Below are 15,162 nucleotides of genomic sequence, written 5' to 3'. Positions count from 1 at the left end.
AATTAAAAAGGATTTTCCATGATTTGGTATAAATTTTGGTCTGCTAATGCACCTCATGAGAGGGAGAGGGAGATATATCTGCACAGTACCTAGTTCACTATCATACACATTAAGTAACATTGCACAAATTGTACGGATTAAGCAACCAAGATATAATATATTAATTAGTGAGCATTAGAAGTGCTGGTAGGCAGATTTTTTTTCCCCTTTGGGCAGAGCCAGGCTAGCTGTTTCCCCTTGTTTCCATTCTTTGTGCTAAGCTAAAATATTTAAAGCACAGACATGAGAGTGGTATCAACTAACTCTTGGCAAGAAAGCAGAATTTCCCAAAATGTCAAACTATCCCTGGCAAGACTTGTCTTTAGACTTTTTCATTCACATGAAATATCTCCATAGTCATGCAGCAAATTCACAGTATGAAATATATTGAAGTTTGCCTCCTGTGGTGAAAAAATGGCATTAAGACCTGCAGTCTGAAAACATTGTTCCATTCTAATATTGTAGATGTCAAGTCCTGAAACCAGTACCCAGTGCAACTAAACCGATATAGGGCTCAGTATTTATTTATTTGTTTTCATATCATCCGCTGCATGACAAAACTGACACACCAAAAGAACCTTTGCAAAGCACAAGCTATAAATTGGCAGTTTTCCCTTCTGCAGTGAATCTATTAGACTCCAACTGGTGACATGTCTCTTTTAATGGCTGCCTCCTTTTAATTAGGTTTTCTGGTGGGGGGTGGGGGGTGGGGGGTGGGGGGGGGGGGGGGGGGGGGTGGCTCAGGAGGTAGAGTGGGTTGTCCACTAATCGGAAGATTTTATTCTTGGCTCCTCCAGTCCACATGTTGAAGTGTCCTTGGGTAAGATACTTGCTCCCAATGGCTGTTCCAGCACCCTGCGTGGTAGCTTTGCTGCCATCGGTGTGTGAGTGTGTGTGTGTGTGTGTGTGTGAATGGGTGAATGTGGCTTGTAATGTAAAAGCTCTTTGAGTGGTCCAAAGACTAGAAAGGTGCTATATGAGTGCATTTACCATTTAGATATAAAGACATGTAGTCATGCAGGTGACGTCACGAGCAGGGTGGGGTCACGGCAAGAATGTCAGTTTGAGGGGTTGCACAATAGAGTCATCTTTACATTTTATTACCTCTGACAGACAAGTTGGGGGAGGACAACATTATCACTTTTGCTAATGATACAACAGTACAGTCTCTATATCCTAAGATTACTGAAACCAAGGGTATCACCTTGAGCATGGTTTAGAGAAGCTTTAAAAAACAAACTGATCTGTGTAGAGAACAGCTGGCATAGAGAGCATGCTCTTTAGCCATCGGCCTGTTGGAAAAATGGCATCCTTAAGTGAAAACAACCAAATCCCAAAGCACACTGAATTATTGATCACTTGGAAATGCCACACAAAGCCTTATGTGACCACACAAGTAGGCTGGAGAAGCCAAGGAGAACTGCTGGATCACATTAGCAAGGAGGAAAATGTTTGGTTATGAGCTTACTGAATTGAAGTTTAATTAAGTAGATGTGTAATGTTGTTTGGAATTGATTTTCTTAACATCTGAGGAGAAAGCTCTCACGCCACAGCTGAGCCCACTCAGTACACATCAGCACAGCAGACAAACTGAACACTCGTCACACTTGGTTTATTTAACCCAAATATTTAAATGTGGACTAATTATGCATTACACAGTCACTGATTTATGCAGCAAGTTGCTGTCAACAACACTGGGCAGGGCACACACACTTTGTACAGTATGAATAATGTCTTAAATGAACATTCAGACATTGATTACATCCCCAGTGGAAATGGATTCTGTGCTGTTCATTTAGCTTTAAAGAGTGTCAGGGCCCTACGGCTTTCAAGCAACACTACATGGAATGTGAGAGAAAATGTGATTCATATTGTTGATACTGTGGTAGAAAGAGAAGCAGGAAAGCACTGATGTAACTATTGATGTTTGGTAAATTCTGCTGTGCATGCATGTAAGAGTGTGAACGGTTAATTATCGGGAAATGGATGTTCGCATGCAGGAATGTAGAAGAAGCTTGTTTGAGGAGAGTTCAAAGCTGATCTTTGTTTGCTGGTCTTGGTTCTTGTCATCGATCCTTGATCAAAAGGAGTAGTAGTTGTGTTTGTGTACAGAAGTGCTTCCTCTAAATGTTCTACAAAGCTTTTAAAAGTTTGTTCCTGCGTCAGTGGTCTATCCAGATGTGAGGATGAGCAATAAAGGGGGGGACCAACATCATTTGTGTTAGATATGGAATGTGAAACATGTTTCAGAAAAAGGTGGGTGGAAGATCCAATAAGATTATAGTTGATTCACTACTGTTCCATAAGCCTTTACTGAAATGAAGTATACCACGCTGAGTAAAAAAGACGCTTCTCTCCATTGCTCTGAGGCTTACAGTTTCAACTGCATAGAAAACACAGAGGCACGCACATTCAAAATGTGTCTGGACACTCTGTTAGTCAGTTAGTGTTGCAGCACTCAAAGGGGTATTTGCATTTTTCTTTTTATCACTACAACCTCAGGAGAGGATGTGTGTGTCTGTCTTAGAAAGTAGTTGTAATAAAATATTGAATGACCCACATCCCTTTCCTTTCGTCTGCTTCCTTTCTCCTCACATACAGTAGAACACCTATGGCTACATGTGCTTTTAAAAATGGACTGATCTTGCTGAAAATCTTTAAGGCATTGAATGGTTTACAACACAATGAGGAACTGTTAATGAACATATCTGCTTTTCTTTTCTTTTTACTGTAAAGCATTTTGTAATCGTGCTTAGAATCATGCTTGATCATCCTCATACATGGAGCAAAGAGTATTAATCACACAAAAAATGCCAGTAGTCTATACATGGTCTAGTCTCATAACCATACAAATTATATATGGCTAGATTATTCTCCCCACGGAAAATGACCCAACAACGTCCAATTAGCTTGTTATATATGGTAACTGCACTGAATATGTGTTAGGCGTTTCATTGAAACTGATTCACTGCAAATTGTTTTTTTCTACATTACATTTTTCTTGTGTTTGTGTGGGCGTAGTTACATGGAAACCAGATAACCGATTTGTGGTCACAGTGTGATATTGTGGTTTCTCTGATAATGCCTATTTAAGGCATAACTCACCCTAACCAGACTTAAACACGGTTAAAACACAGTTACCAGTGATTGTTTCGTGTATTTGTTGGTTGATAGTGTAAAAATAGGCCAATATAGACAATTTGACATGCAATCAAGTGTTCAAGAGATGCCGCTAGTTTATATTGGAGAAAATAAAAAAATCCCTGGTTAGTGTGTTAATCCAGTTACAGGATGTAGAAACAATAAAGGTAACACTGGTCCAATGTGTTACAGCAGATCTGAAATGAATACTTGTGAGGCCCGTAATGTTATTTTTCTCAAGACTCAAGACTGTGAGAGGTTGATTAAAGTCTGTGGTAATTTTAGAGGCCATTGTATGCGTGTTGCTTCTATTGTGCTACACTGCTTGTAAATTCAAAATTTTTCCTGCAGCTTTCGTTATCTTACCAGCCAGCTTTAGAATACAAAAAAAAATACCTCCCCATGATGGGCAACTGGCTACAAAACTGATTACAGTAACCTAATTTATAAGCCAACGTTGTTGACAGAAGTCAACAAGACTGTTATCAGAGAAAGCCACTCCTGGCCGGGTAACATGAGGTGCAGCGGGGTATTATTGCTACAGGAATGTGCCTGAGAGATTTCAGAGGCTGCTCTGTGGAAATCTATAGTGCCGAGCACTGGAGCTGAAGTTTATCTTTGGTGTGGTTGTTTGAACTCGCTGCCCCTAAACAGCTAAGCAAACATCTCACCTGGAATATACATTTTTATTTTTGTGGTCTGTTTTTAGGGTTCTTCATTCTTTCGAGTGAACGGGGCTGTTAATTATGGGTTTCTTTTTTGTAATATATGTTGTTGTTTAGTGAGAAACCACACTGCTCATAAGAACTGCAGACAGATGCATATTTGACCATCAGTATTTACTGGAAGTTAAACAATAACCCAAAGTTGACATTCACTTAGCTTCTAAACTAATTTGACATAAAAAAAATTTTAAAAATCATGTCATCTGCTACATTTTCATTTCAAATGTTACATTTACAAACAATTATTTAGACATTGGTTGCACTGAAGTATGTTTTTTGTATCCATTATAAGATATTAAAACATTATTGTACAGTATACCATATTGGGAAGGAAGCACTCTGTGCAAGATAAACCCAAATCATCTGCAGTGTCAGTTTCGGGTGTTTTCTTTCTTCTTTTTATCTGTTTGTTTAGAGTTTGTTAAAAGTTCCCTTTCATATAAACAACATTCATCAAGTCTGTGAAAGTCTTATTTGAACTCTTTTCTCCTCTCTTCTCTCTAAAGGTTCAACACCTTCATTAATCGCCACCTCACAGTACTGGTCCAGACATCAACATGGGCCGCTGGGATCACTCCTCCCCCCTGTCCCCTGCTCTGAGGATAGCAGTCGTCATGGTGATTCTCCTCCTCAAGCTCCATCCCTCATTGGCTGGCGCACCCCCTGAGACAGGCTTGGGTGGCTCGGTTTCGGCAGTGTCCACCAATAAAACTGAATGCAGCAAGGCTGAGCCGTGCTCAAAGGGGGTGATGTTACCCATTTGGGAACCCCAAAATCCGTCATTTGGTGACAAGGTTGCCCGGGCCACGGTTTACTTTGTTGCCCTGGTCTACATGTTCCTGGGTGTGTCAATTATTGCCGACCGTTTCATGGCATCAATAGAGGTCATCACGTCACAGGAAAAAGAGATCACTATCAAGAAACCCAACGGGGAAACCACCACCACAACTGTCCGGATCTGGAACGAGACCGTGTCCAACCTCACCCTCATGGCTCTGGGCTCTTCGGCTCCCGAGATCCTGCTGTCCGTCATAGAGGTCATCGGTCATGGGTTTAACGCCGGCACACTAGGCCCCTCCACCATTGTTGGCTCTGCAGCGTTCAACATGTTTGTCATCATCGGGCTTTGCGTCTACGTCGTGCCCGACGGCGAGACCAGGAAGGTCAAGCATCTCCGCGTCTTCTTCGTCACGGCCACCTGGAGTATCTTTGCCTACATTTGGCTCTACCTGATCCTGTGTGTGATCTCACCTGGCGTTGTGCAGGTGTGGGAGGGGCTGCTCACTTTCCTCTTCTTTCCCATCTGTGTGGTGTTTGCCTGGATAGCTGACCGCCGTCTGCTCTTCTACAAGTATGTGTACAAGCGTTACCGGACTGGAAAGCAGCGTGGCATGATCATCGAGACTGAGGGCGACCGTCCACTTCCTTCTAAGGTATACTCAGATATATCTCTCAGCTGCTGGAATAGTAGTCAGATTAATTGTCCACACAATGATAAAAGCTTCTTACGACACCAATAGACTTCAAAGACCGTTCTTATTTGTAAAGCATAGTTCTAGTTCATTTCAACTTGACTCTATAGTTTTGGTCATCATTCCTATCAGTAATAATAACATTGTATTCACAAGGTTATTCCTGGGATCCAGGAGTGCAATAACAGAAACACAAATCACACAGGTTTTAAACAAACCTCCAGGTTAGCCAAACGTATATATGGAAGAGAAAGTGAAGGTTAACAGTTGAATTCTTCCATCAGTTTACAGAACATCCTCCTTGTTCAGTTTCGACCCACCGTTTTTGACATACTTTTGCACGCCCAGGTGTCCTGTGCCATGACGGATTGTTATCACTATTACAGGTTTGCCCACTTTCTGTTTTACTTCCAAATGAAGTGGTTTAGATAATCTGGCTTACTTTGGACTTGTTTACAAGTCAACATCTGACCGCTCATTTGGGGCCGTATCAGACTTCTTTGTTGCAATGCTGTCATGTCTTCACATCTGAACAATTCATTGGTTTATACAGTTTTTATAACTGATAGAAATTATGTCCAAAAGTAAACTGAACTCTATATATCTACTCAAACCAGTAACAATAAATACAGACATATGAGAGAAGAGTTGCATACGCTTCTTTTGATTCATTCCAACATCACTTAAAATCACTGATATCCCCCTATTACCTCTACTACCAATACAACTACTACTACTGTTTTCATTATCACACATCCAGTTATTATATACAGCAATAACAAGAATTCTAATTCTTTTTCTATTTAAATACAGCTGAATCACACAAAAATTTTGAGATTTTTACCTGAAAATCAGGTATTTTGTTTAGTATGTATTTGTTCATCAAAATGCTACCCTTTCTAATCACCACCCCATGATGATGATGATGATGATGATGATAACATTAGAGGTGATATAAATGACTATTATTTCTCAAGCACGTCCCATCCAAGTGTGGAATTCTTATATGCATTTCAGAAGCTAAAATTCCTTCATTAATGTCTTGCAAAGAATCTAAAGGCCATGCTGGGAGCTTTCTCTTTTACAAAGGCATATCAGTCAGAGAATAGCGGACCAGTAGAAATTAATTAAATTGTCCTCATCCAAACATGTGGTGGAAAAAACAAAGGAGCAGATAAGGCGCTCGATGTAGGCGGAAGTGGGTTCATGAGTAATGTGTATCTGAAACAATTATCTCTATTACTGAATGGAGTTCTGCCAACATAAACTCATGCCACAAAGCATATTACTGCAAACACACACAAATACCTTATAAGTATTGTCACTTTTTAATTTCCTGTTTTGACTACTATCTGAGGCTTTGTGTAATATCCTATGCAGCACATTGCACATATCTAATTAATCTTTCAGTATTGTGGCGTAGGTACATTGATTCACCACTCAGTTAATTAATTTAGTCTCTCGATGTCTCAAAATTTGAAATTACTTGTTATTATTTCTTTGATGAGATTATTAAGATTTGGTGCTCCATTAGTACATGAGGAGCACTTTCATTTCAACTTCTGGCTAAAAGAAATCACTGACTCACATCCAACAGTGCACCAGAGCGGAAAGCATAATAATTTAGAAGTTGTAAATTGCCATCTTGCCTAAAGAGGTGAAATACATTTCATTAATAAAACCGTACTCAGAGGAAAACAGGATTTCAATGAACAACAGAACTACGTCTTTTCTCTGAGAGCTGCAAAATAATGTAATTTTCAAAAACTGATGATTAACATATAGCAGATGTGAACATCTGCTCAAAGTCACAAGTACAGTAAACATTAATGTGGGTTGTTTGGGAAATTTGCAAAGAAAATATCTGGTCAAAAGAGTCGACTCTTGACCTAAACTGAGCTGAATCCTCTCAAGCCATAAAGAAATGTCCCCATTTATATGAAGTAATTACTTGAAACTGATCACAGTTTATAACTTAGTCTCAAAACAAAAAATATTGGATCGAGGAGAGCTATGGGAAACTCTAACAAAGACAGGGAATGCACTTTTAATTAGGATAGGACTGACATCGCAAAAACAATTGCTCCAAAGCCTCAAATCAGCGATTCTTATTAAATTGTTGTCTTTTCTGTTATAAGGTGGACATTGAGATGGATGGGAAGATGCTGAACTCTCATGGTGTTGACTTCCTGGACGGTCCGCTGGGTTTGGATCTTGATGAGAAGGACCTGGATGAGGAGGAGACCCGGAGAGACATGGCCAAGATCCTGAAGGAGCTCAAACAGAAACACCCTGACAAGGAGGTGGGTAACAACATCAAAAGAACTTACTGTAAAGTGCAAATGCAGTGTGACATGAAAAATGTACTGTCACTGCTGTTGTTCCTGTCAGGGTTATTTTCTCAGAGTTCTCTTGTATAGGAAATGAAAAGATAAAATAACAAGCGACGGATAGATGCACTCTCTATTTGCCTTTGTTATCACAGTGATTATGATGATTAATACAGCTAACGTTTCATCACAGCCACTCAGATAAATGTAATAATGGTAAAATTGCAAAGGAAACTGAGCTCCCATTAACTTAATAAATAAATAAAAAGATAAACCCTGATATTTAAGCTCTGACATTGGCAATTAATATTCTATATGCTTGCTGCCTGTCTGCCTGATCTAACTGAAAAACAAATTAGCTTGAAGGATCACTGGAAGTCATTTGGCATGATAAATATAGGAGTTTGTGTTTGTGTTATTGCTGCAGAGTCTTCTCCTGTTCAGTGTCCTTGAGCAAGACACTGAACCCTAAGTTGCAGCGCCTTGCATGCTGGTGTGTGTGTGACTGAATAAGAGGCAAAAACTGTACAGTGATTTGTCCATTTAGATAGAAAAGCACTATATAAGTGCAGTCCATATTACCTGTGTCTACATATACAGAACAATTACAAGATATTGTATTTGTGTACGCAAGCGGATTGACAGGATGGTAGAGCTGTAATGGAAAGTATGTGTCCTCTGGTATATACAGTTTATGGTACTACATGTACACTGTATGTATTTTCCTTGTTTTGTTTACCTAACAACGTGTCTATCACTGCAGACTTCTGTATCTGAAATATATATATATATATATATATATATATATATTTAAATATATATATGCACTATAGCCATCAAAATGGCTTGATGAGGTGCTTTCTACCCAGTGCACCTCTTGGACAAAGGCTAATACTAAAAAGCATAATGGAAGACAAGCTCCTGAAATGTCAAGGTTTTTATGCTCTTGCCCTTCTCGCTACATGGATTAACAATAATTAACATTATTCAGTCTGACATTAACTTTTTGTAAGCCGTTGACAGCGGGGAAATTAGTTAATTCAAATGTTAGCCAGTGAGCATAGTCAACCTTCAATCAAGTTTTCATGTATTCACATCTCTTTAAAAATAATGAGATCATGGACATGTTTAATTTGTCAATGTTTATACTGAGTATATGTTATATATCACGAGCAGTAATTTAGAGCAGAGATTAAACTCTTGATCATAACTATTTGCTGGGGGAAAAAAAAACTGTTCTTCACTTCAATAATTTTCTAGTAGGAGGAGGGGGGACCAGTGGGGTGAGGTAAAGAGGAGTGGTGAAAAAAATCTTCAGATCCACCCAAGAATTCAATACGGTTATCAAGGACACCTAAACAAGATGGATGCTTGCTGTCATGTCGACTTGAATATAGATCCTCTTGCTGAAGGAGGACTTCTCTGCTTATGAGATTTCCAAGCTGCTCTTCTTTCATTCTGCACACCAAGTACAGCTCTATAAGACCTCACAAAAGCCTTCGATAATCTGATGCATATTCAGCAAAGTAACTAAATATTTGACTGTTTCTAATGTTGGATCACTATGACATATTAAATCTTATTTATCCAGACAAGTTTGATGATACTCAGCCAGGCAAGCTAAATGTTCAACGATGTTCTCTTATTTAAGTAGACAAGTTAATAAAGGAGATTTTTTTTTCCCACAATAGAAGTTACTAAACCGGCATCTGGAGTCTTAATGTTTGGTGAATATTGGATCCAGTGACATTTTAAGACAACTGCTACGTCAGCTAGTCATGTTGGAGAACATGATTTTTTTTTTACTGATTATGTGTTTGTGTGCCTTTGTGTTTCTCTCACCAGGTGGAGCAACTTATTGAGCTTGCCAACTACCAGGTTCTGAGCCAGCAGCAGAAGAGCCGTGCTTTCTACCGCTGCCAGGCCACCCGGTTGATGACAGGTGCTGGCAACATCCTGAAGAAACATGCAGCCGATCAGGCACGAAAGGCTGTCAGCATGCATGAAGTTCGCTCTGATGCTGGTGATAACGACCCTATCTCTAAGATCTTTTTTGAGCCCGGTTCCTACCAGTGCCTTGAGAACTGTGGCACAGTGGCGGTGAATGTGGTGAGGCGTGGCGGCGACCTGGGCAAGACGATTTCTGTGGAGTACCGGACAGAAGACGGCACGGCCAACGCTGGTTCGGACTACGAGTTCACAGAAGGCGTGGTGGTGTTCAAGCCCAGCGAGACGATGAAGGAGATCCGTGTTGGGATCATTGACGATGACATCTTTGAGGAGGATGAAAACTTCCTGATTCACCTTTCCAATGTGAAGGTGTTGACATCGGAAGGAGAGGAACCTGAGGAAGGCGAATCAGCTAATCACGTGGACTCAGTGGCCTGTCTCGGCTTACCCTCTACAGCAACCGTTACCATCTTTGATGACGACCATGCCGGTATCTTTACGTTTGAGGAGCCTGTATGCCATGTGAGTGAGAGCGTTGGCATTATGGAGGTGAAGGTGCTGAGAACGTCGGGGGCTCGTGGCGTGGTCATGCTGCCGTACAAGACCGTGGAGGGAACAGCACGAGGCAACGGAGAGGACTTTGAAGACACTCATGGTATCCTGGAATTTCAGAATGATGAGATCTTGTGAGTAACTTAAACTTATTCTGTAAATGTATATTAGCTTCACTGTCATTATGGGCATGTTTTTCAAGAATATTTTCCAGTGTGATGTTGCAAATGTTATTGCTCATGATGTGAGAAAGTGAGAGTGTGAGTGCGATCACAATGAGCGGCGAGGTGGACTGCTCATAGGTGGACTCGACGAAACCAACAATCCCCCCACCCCTTGATACTTTTTTACCATGTCTCTATTTTCTATGTTGACTCATTTGTTCTCTTCTTTTATCTTCATCAGTCTGTTCATTCATCTTTGCTTTGGATTCTGTTGTGCTGCTGTTTTAGTCTTCTGTGGGTTTTATAGATTTCTACAACCTGTATCGCTGTACAGTCAGCACAATAGGTTCAGCTTGTGAGTTGCAAGAGCCAAGATGTTGGGTAAACTGTGTTATTTGTTGGACAGTTGATGGTTTGAATATAAAGTAGAGGGGATTTCAGGATAGGGGAATTGAATGAGAACTATTGCAGTTTCCTTAAGCAAGGTCCTTAAGATAAAACCAGAAAGAGCTGATTGCTGGCAAATAGTACAAGAATTCAATAAGGAGCAGGGGCTGAGGAGGAACATTTATCTAGTCAACTTAATTTGGGTGCACAGAGGCTTTTTTTTTTAAAATGACATTTGCCCTTTTAGGTGTCTTTACCCTGTGTGAGAACATCCTAGAGCAACCACTCATGCAGCCAGCGAGAGGCTTTTTTGTTGTCTTTCCTGTGTGAAAAGAACTTGAAACTCCGCTGAGGATTCCTGCTGTGAAATGCCGTGGCCACAGTTCAAAGCTCTTCTTAGACAACCCCAAAGGCCTTATTATCTGATGGTGACTTATGGTGAGACCATGATTGCTATTTGACCACATTTCAGGGAACCTTTTACCACAGTGGTGACAGTCAGCTGTTGTACTCTTCATCTTGGCCTACTAACAGTGTGGGGAATTAGCCCCAGCTATCAGCCAAATACTGACCACTTTGGCTCAAAACCAAACAGAATTTACAAGTCCTCTTTTGTTCTTTAAAACTGTGAAAACTATTACAGAAAATATGTACATACCAAAGTTACAGAATCAAAGTGCCTTGCCAGTACTACAGAAATGATAGTAACTGGTTCTAAATAGCAGCGTTAGGTAAATGCTGATGTTAATTAGAATATATTCTTGTATGCTGAATTGTCTCAACTGTGTTGGTTGTTGATTTAAGCTTGTTAACAGTAGACTCCAGTCTCATAGTATCATTATAGTGCACACAGGCTCTGTTATAAATGCAATTCTAAATGCATCCTTCAGTACAAATATTCTTTTCTTACAAGTTCATGTTGACAATATCAGTATGTTTTTGATTCATAGCCACTGTTAATATCAGTTGTGGTACATTATCTTTCTGTTGGATAACAGTTTCACCGGATATGTTGTCCTTGCGACTGGTTTTGATATGGATCTTGTGCTTTCATTAAGCACCGTCAAATGGGATGCCTGTGTTGAAGTGCTCATTTGGTCGTCTGTTGTTACCATGCAACTGTTGAAAAGCTGTTTTCAGTGTTGCTCTCGTTGCAATGTTTTTAACTTGTTTTGACATGGACACATGTACACCCGTATATGCACACATTATAAATGAACACGCACGCACACTCTTCATGTGCTTCATGCTCTCACAATGAGAGGTGAAATTGCTGTTTTCCACAAAACACCTCAACAAGGTGGAGTACTGTGTTTTTTTTCACAAAATGATTGTTTTCTGTAATATGCACACTAAGGTGGGCTATTGGTCTTTCTCCCACTCTCTTTATCTCACACACATATACACACATGGCAGGGTGGGCATGTTCACAATGTCACCACAAATTACTGTTAACAGTAAAGCCTTCTCCTGGTGGCCTATAGGCCTGTTGGGCTTGTAGCTTTAGTGTGAATACAATAAACTTCACAGCTTTCAGCAAATGGCTGTTTTACTGTTTAGGTCACATGCTAGTTTATGGGAGTTGTCAGCAGCAGGCTTGGAGAACGCCTTGGACCAATCAATTATCACAGAGTATTGGTTAAATGATTATGTTTTAAACCCCAGTTTGACCATCTATACCAGTCCTGACCCACTGACCTTCTTACTCACCCTGTCGCACCATGGTAACTTGAATGATGTCAAGAACTGATATTGGACTGGCTAGAGTATATTTATGGACTTAATTATTGGACTCAACCGGACAGGTCCTTGGACTTCACAATATTGAATTTACTACATTACTTTGGAGGGTCTTTGTCTTCTTAAAGAGCTTGGGTTGGGTTGAGAACTACTGCTTTGTCTGTAAAGCTAATTAAAATATTGGATGGGATTTGAGTCTATAGAAATAAACTAGACTTGACATGTTTCGGGAAGGAGATGTGGAGCTCTGTCTGTTTTTAGCTGGCAGGCTTTAGTTGTTAGTTGCAGTAGTTTGTCTTAGAAACCAAAAGTTTCCTTACAGTGCTTGTTTGAGATGGGAGAAGGGTTGTGATGACATGAAACAAAGTGTTCCGTCATGATGAATGTATGGGAGAGATGCTGTCTTAGTAACAGCAGTCTAAAACTCCCTTACTCTGTCTCACTTTGTTGTTTTTGGTCAGATTTGAAGCAGATGTCTGCAGGGCTAGTGTCTTCAGCCTGTAGCAGACTGCATAGTTTCCATAGCTTATAGCTCTCACAGCCAGGGCTAAGTGGGTTTTAATAACACTTTGTCCGAATCAAATGATGGACTGTCCTTCCGGCTATCATGGTTACCGTGTGTGTATGCTTGTGTGAGTTTCTTAGGAAAAAGACCCAGTGGTGGAGCAAAGTGACTGTAAATTATAGTACTAGTGCATTTCTTCCATGAAAGGCCACAAATTCACAAGTTTGATTCCCACATAATGTGTCCACCCCTCTAACTGCCTCTCTAAATCCTTTCTGGTGATTTTTTTTATGTTGGTAGCCATAATATAAATTGCCTAATGGCTGATATTAAAGGATCATGGGCGTATTTTTACGTGTTTTAGTGTTGTAACTGCTAACATCATATTTTATTATTTTCTTATAAAAAAAATCCTTTTAAAACCAAACCCAGGAGACAAAAAGCAAACAGGGACTTAGTGATAAAGATAATGTGAATTTTGGTTGTTTCTTAAAAATGTTGCTGATCAGACTCCTAAGTATCAGATGTCCGAGTACATTTGAAAGCACCAGCAATGACAACTTTCAAAACTCTATTGTCCCCTCTGTATTTGCAACTGCATTAGGCTACCACACATAATTAAATAACTGACTAAAGAAAACAAAGCATGTTTCAAGACTCTGCAACTCGACTTTCATGAAATTACCTGGAACCTTTGGATATGTGGAAGGTAAAAGATCAACCGAACAGACCGTATAATTTAAAAATAATTTCAGTTTATGGGAAAACAGGCAAAACCATAAGTGTGGTTCTTTAAATCACACATTAAGCTACTACATTTAATTTAGCCTAAATTTAACATTTGTTTACTTGATCACATTAGGAGGTCAAGACAAGTCTTGGGAAATTTGGGGAATTTAACAAGGAAGTTAGCTGAGTTGCTTGTTAGCTGCTAGCTATATTTGAAAGGTTCTGCTAACTTGCTAGAGTGTCCTTTTTATGTGTTTATCTTTAATCTTGTAATGTGTAAATGATACATATTGGTTTCCCAGCTTTAGAGGCATACAGTAAGTACAGAAAATGCTGGGCTGTGCTTTGTCTTGTGGGTAAAGTTTCACACCTTTAATGTGATGTGAGTTAAAAATGGCTGCTGTGGGAAAAGGACATAAACTTTGTTGAGTTGTTGATGCAAACTTCAAACACAGTAAACAAACATATTACAATAAGGACAGATACACAGTAAGGAAGAGTCACTGAATAAACTGCCGCATGCCATAGCATTTATAGCCTAAAGTAATTTGTAGCACTTGTCCAGAAATGGGCTTTTTTCTCTTTATTATATAATATGCATTCCCATAGAAATACACAGAATGTGTCATAAATGAGCTGCCGGGGCCCTGAGTATGTCCCTTCAGGGAAAAGCAGAGGACATTTTTGCTGCAGAAAAAAGGAATTACAAAATAGCTGATCTAAATAGGATTGCCTCCAGGCTAACTTTACCCTGATTCTGTTTCTCTGATAAAGAGAGAAAGAAGAGGGAGGTAGAGGTGTAGGGAGGGTACAGTAGAGAGATGAACGAGTGTGAATGGAGGCAGTGATGAAAAGAGGGACAGCAGAGAATGATGGAAGGAACAGGGAAGGGGAGGGAGAAAGAGAAAAGTTTTAGACCTCTAAAAGTTTTGGAGTTAACTCACTGTCCCTGCTTCTTTTCCATTTCACTTTCTCTTCTATCCCATTGCCTTCTCTTTCTGCCTGTCCGTTAGTGGCGCTGTGCAATTTGTCTCTGAAATAGCTTGTGAGGGCTTGTCTGGTGTGTTCTATGAAAGATGGAAAGGTGTATGTGTGTGTGTGTGTGTGTGTGTGTGTGTGTTTTAGAGATAGGAATAGGGACACAGGAATAGAGCAGATAAGTGCACAGCGCTGTTTTCTGTTTGTCTTCATTGCAGTGTGGCACAGAAAATACCAGTTCAGTCCTGCATGTTTGTGATTGTGAATGTATACAGCTATTCAGCCTGCTGTTGTACACTGCACCAGTACAGATGCCATCAGTACAGACGCCACATTTTGACAGTCATATGTCAACTATTTTTTTTCATTTTATATATTTCACACAGCTTAGTACCACTGACACTAGTACTACAAATACTACTGTTACATTTGCCATGGCAACCACTTAAA

General features: G+C 40.0%; 1 protein-coding gene across 1 annotated transcript in view; it reads left to right on the top strand.

The window, feature by feature from the left end:
• slc8a1b (solute carrier family 8 member 1b) overlaps positions 1–15,162 on the top strand; it is a 150,128-nt gene that overhangs the window by 10,286 nt on the left and 124,680 nt on the right. The window contains exons 2-4 of the mRNA XM_067610795.1: positions 4,412–5,338; positions 7,516–7,680; positions 9,553–10,343. Coding sequence (XP_067466896.1) covers positions 4,463–5,338; positions 7,516–7,680; positions 9,553–10,343 — 1,832 coding nt within the window. The 5' untranslated portion in view covers positions 4,412–4,462. The remainder of the gene's footprint in view (positions 1–4,411; positions 5,339–7,515; positions 7,681–9,552; positions 10,344–15,162) is intronic.

This window comes from Thunnus thynnus, chromosome 14, assembly GCF_963924715.1.
Source record: "Thunnus thynnus chromosome 14, fThuThy2.1, whole genome shotgun sequence".
Lineage (NCBI taxonomy): Eukaryota > Metazoa > Chordata > Actinopteri > Scombriformes > Scombridae > Thunnus > Thunnus thynnus.
The sequence above is the reverse complement of the archived record's forward strand: the minus strand, read 5'-3'. Positions and strand labels throughout refer to the sequence as shown.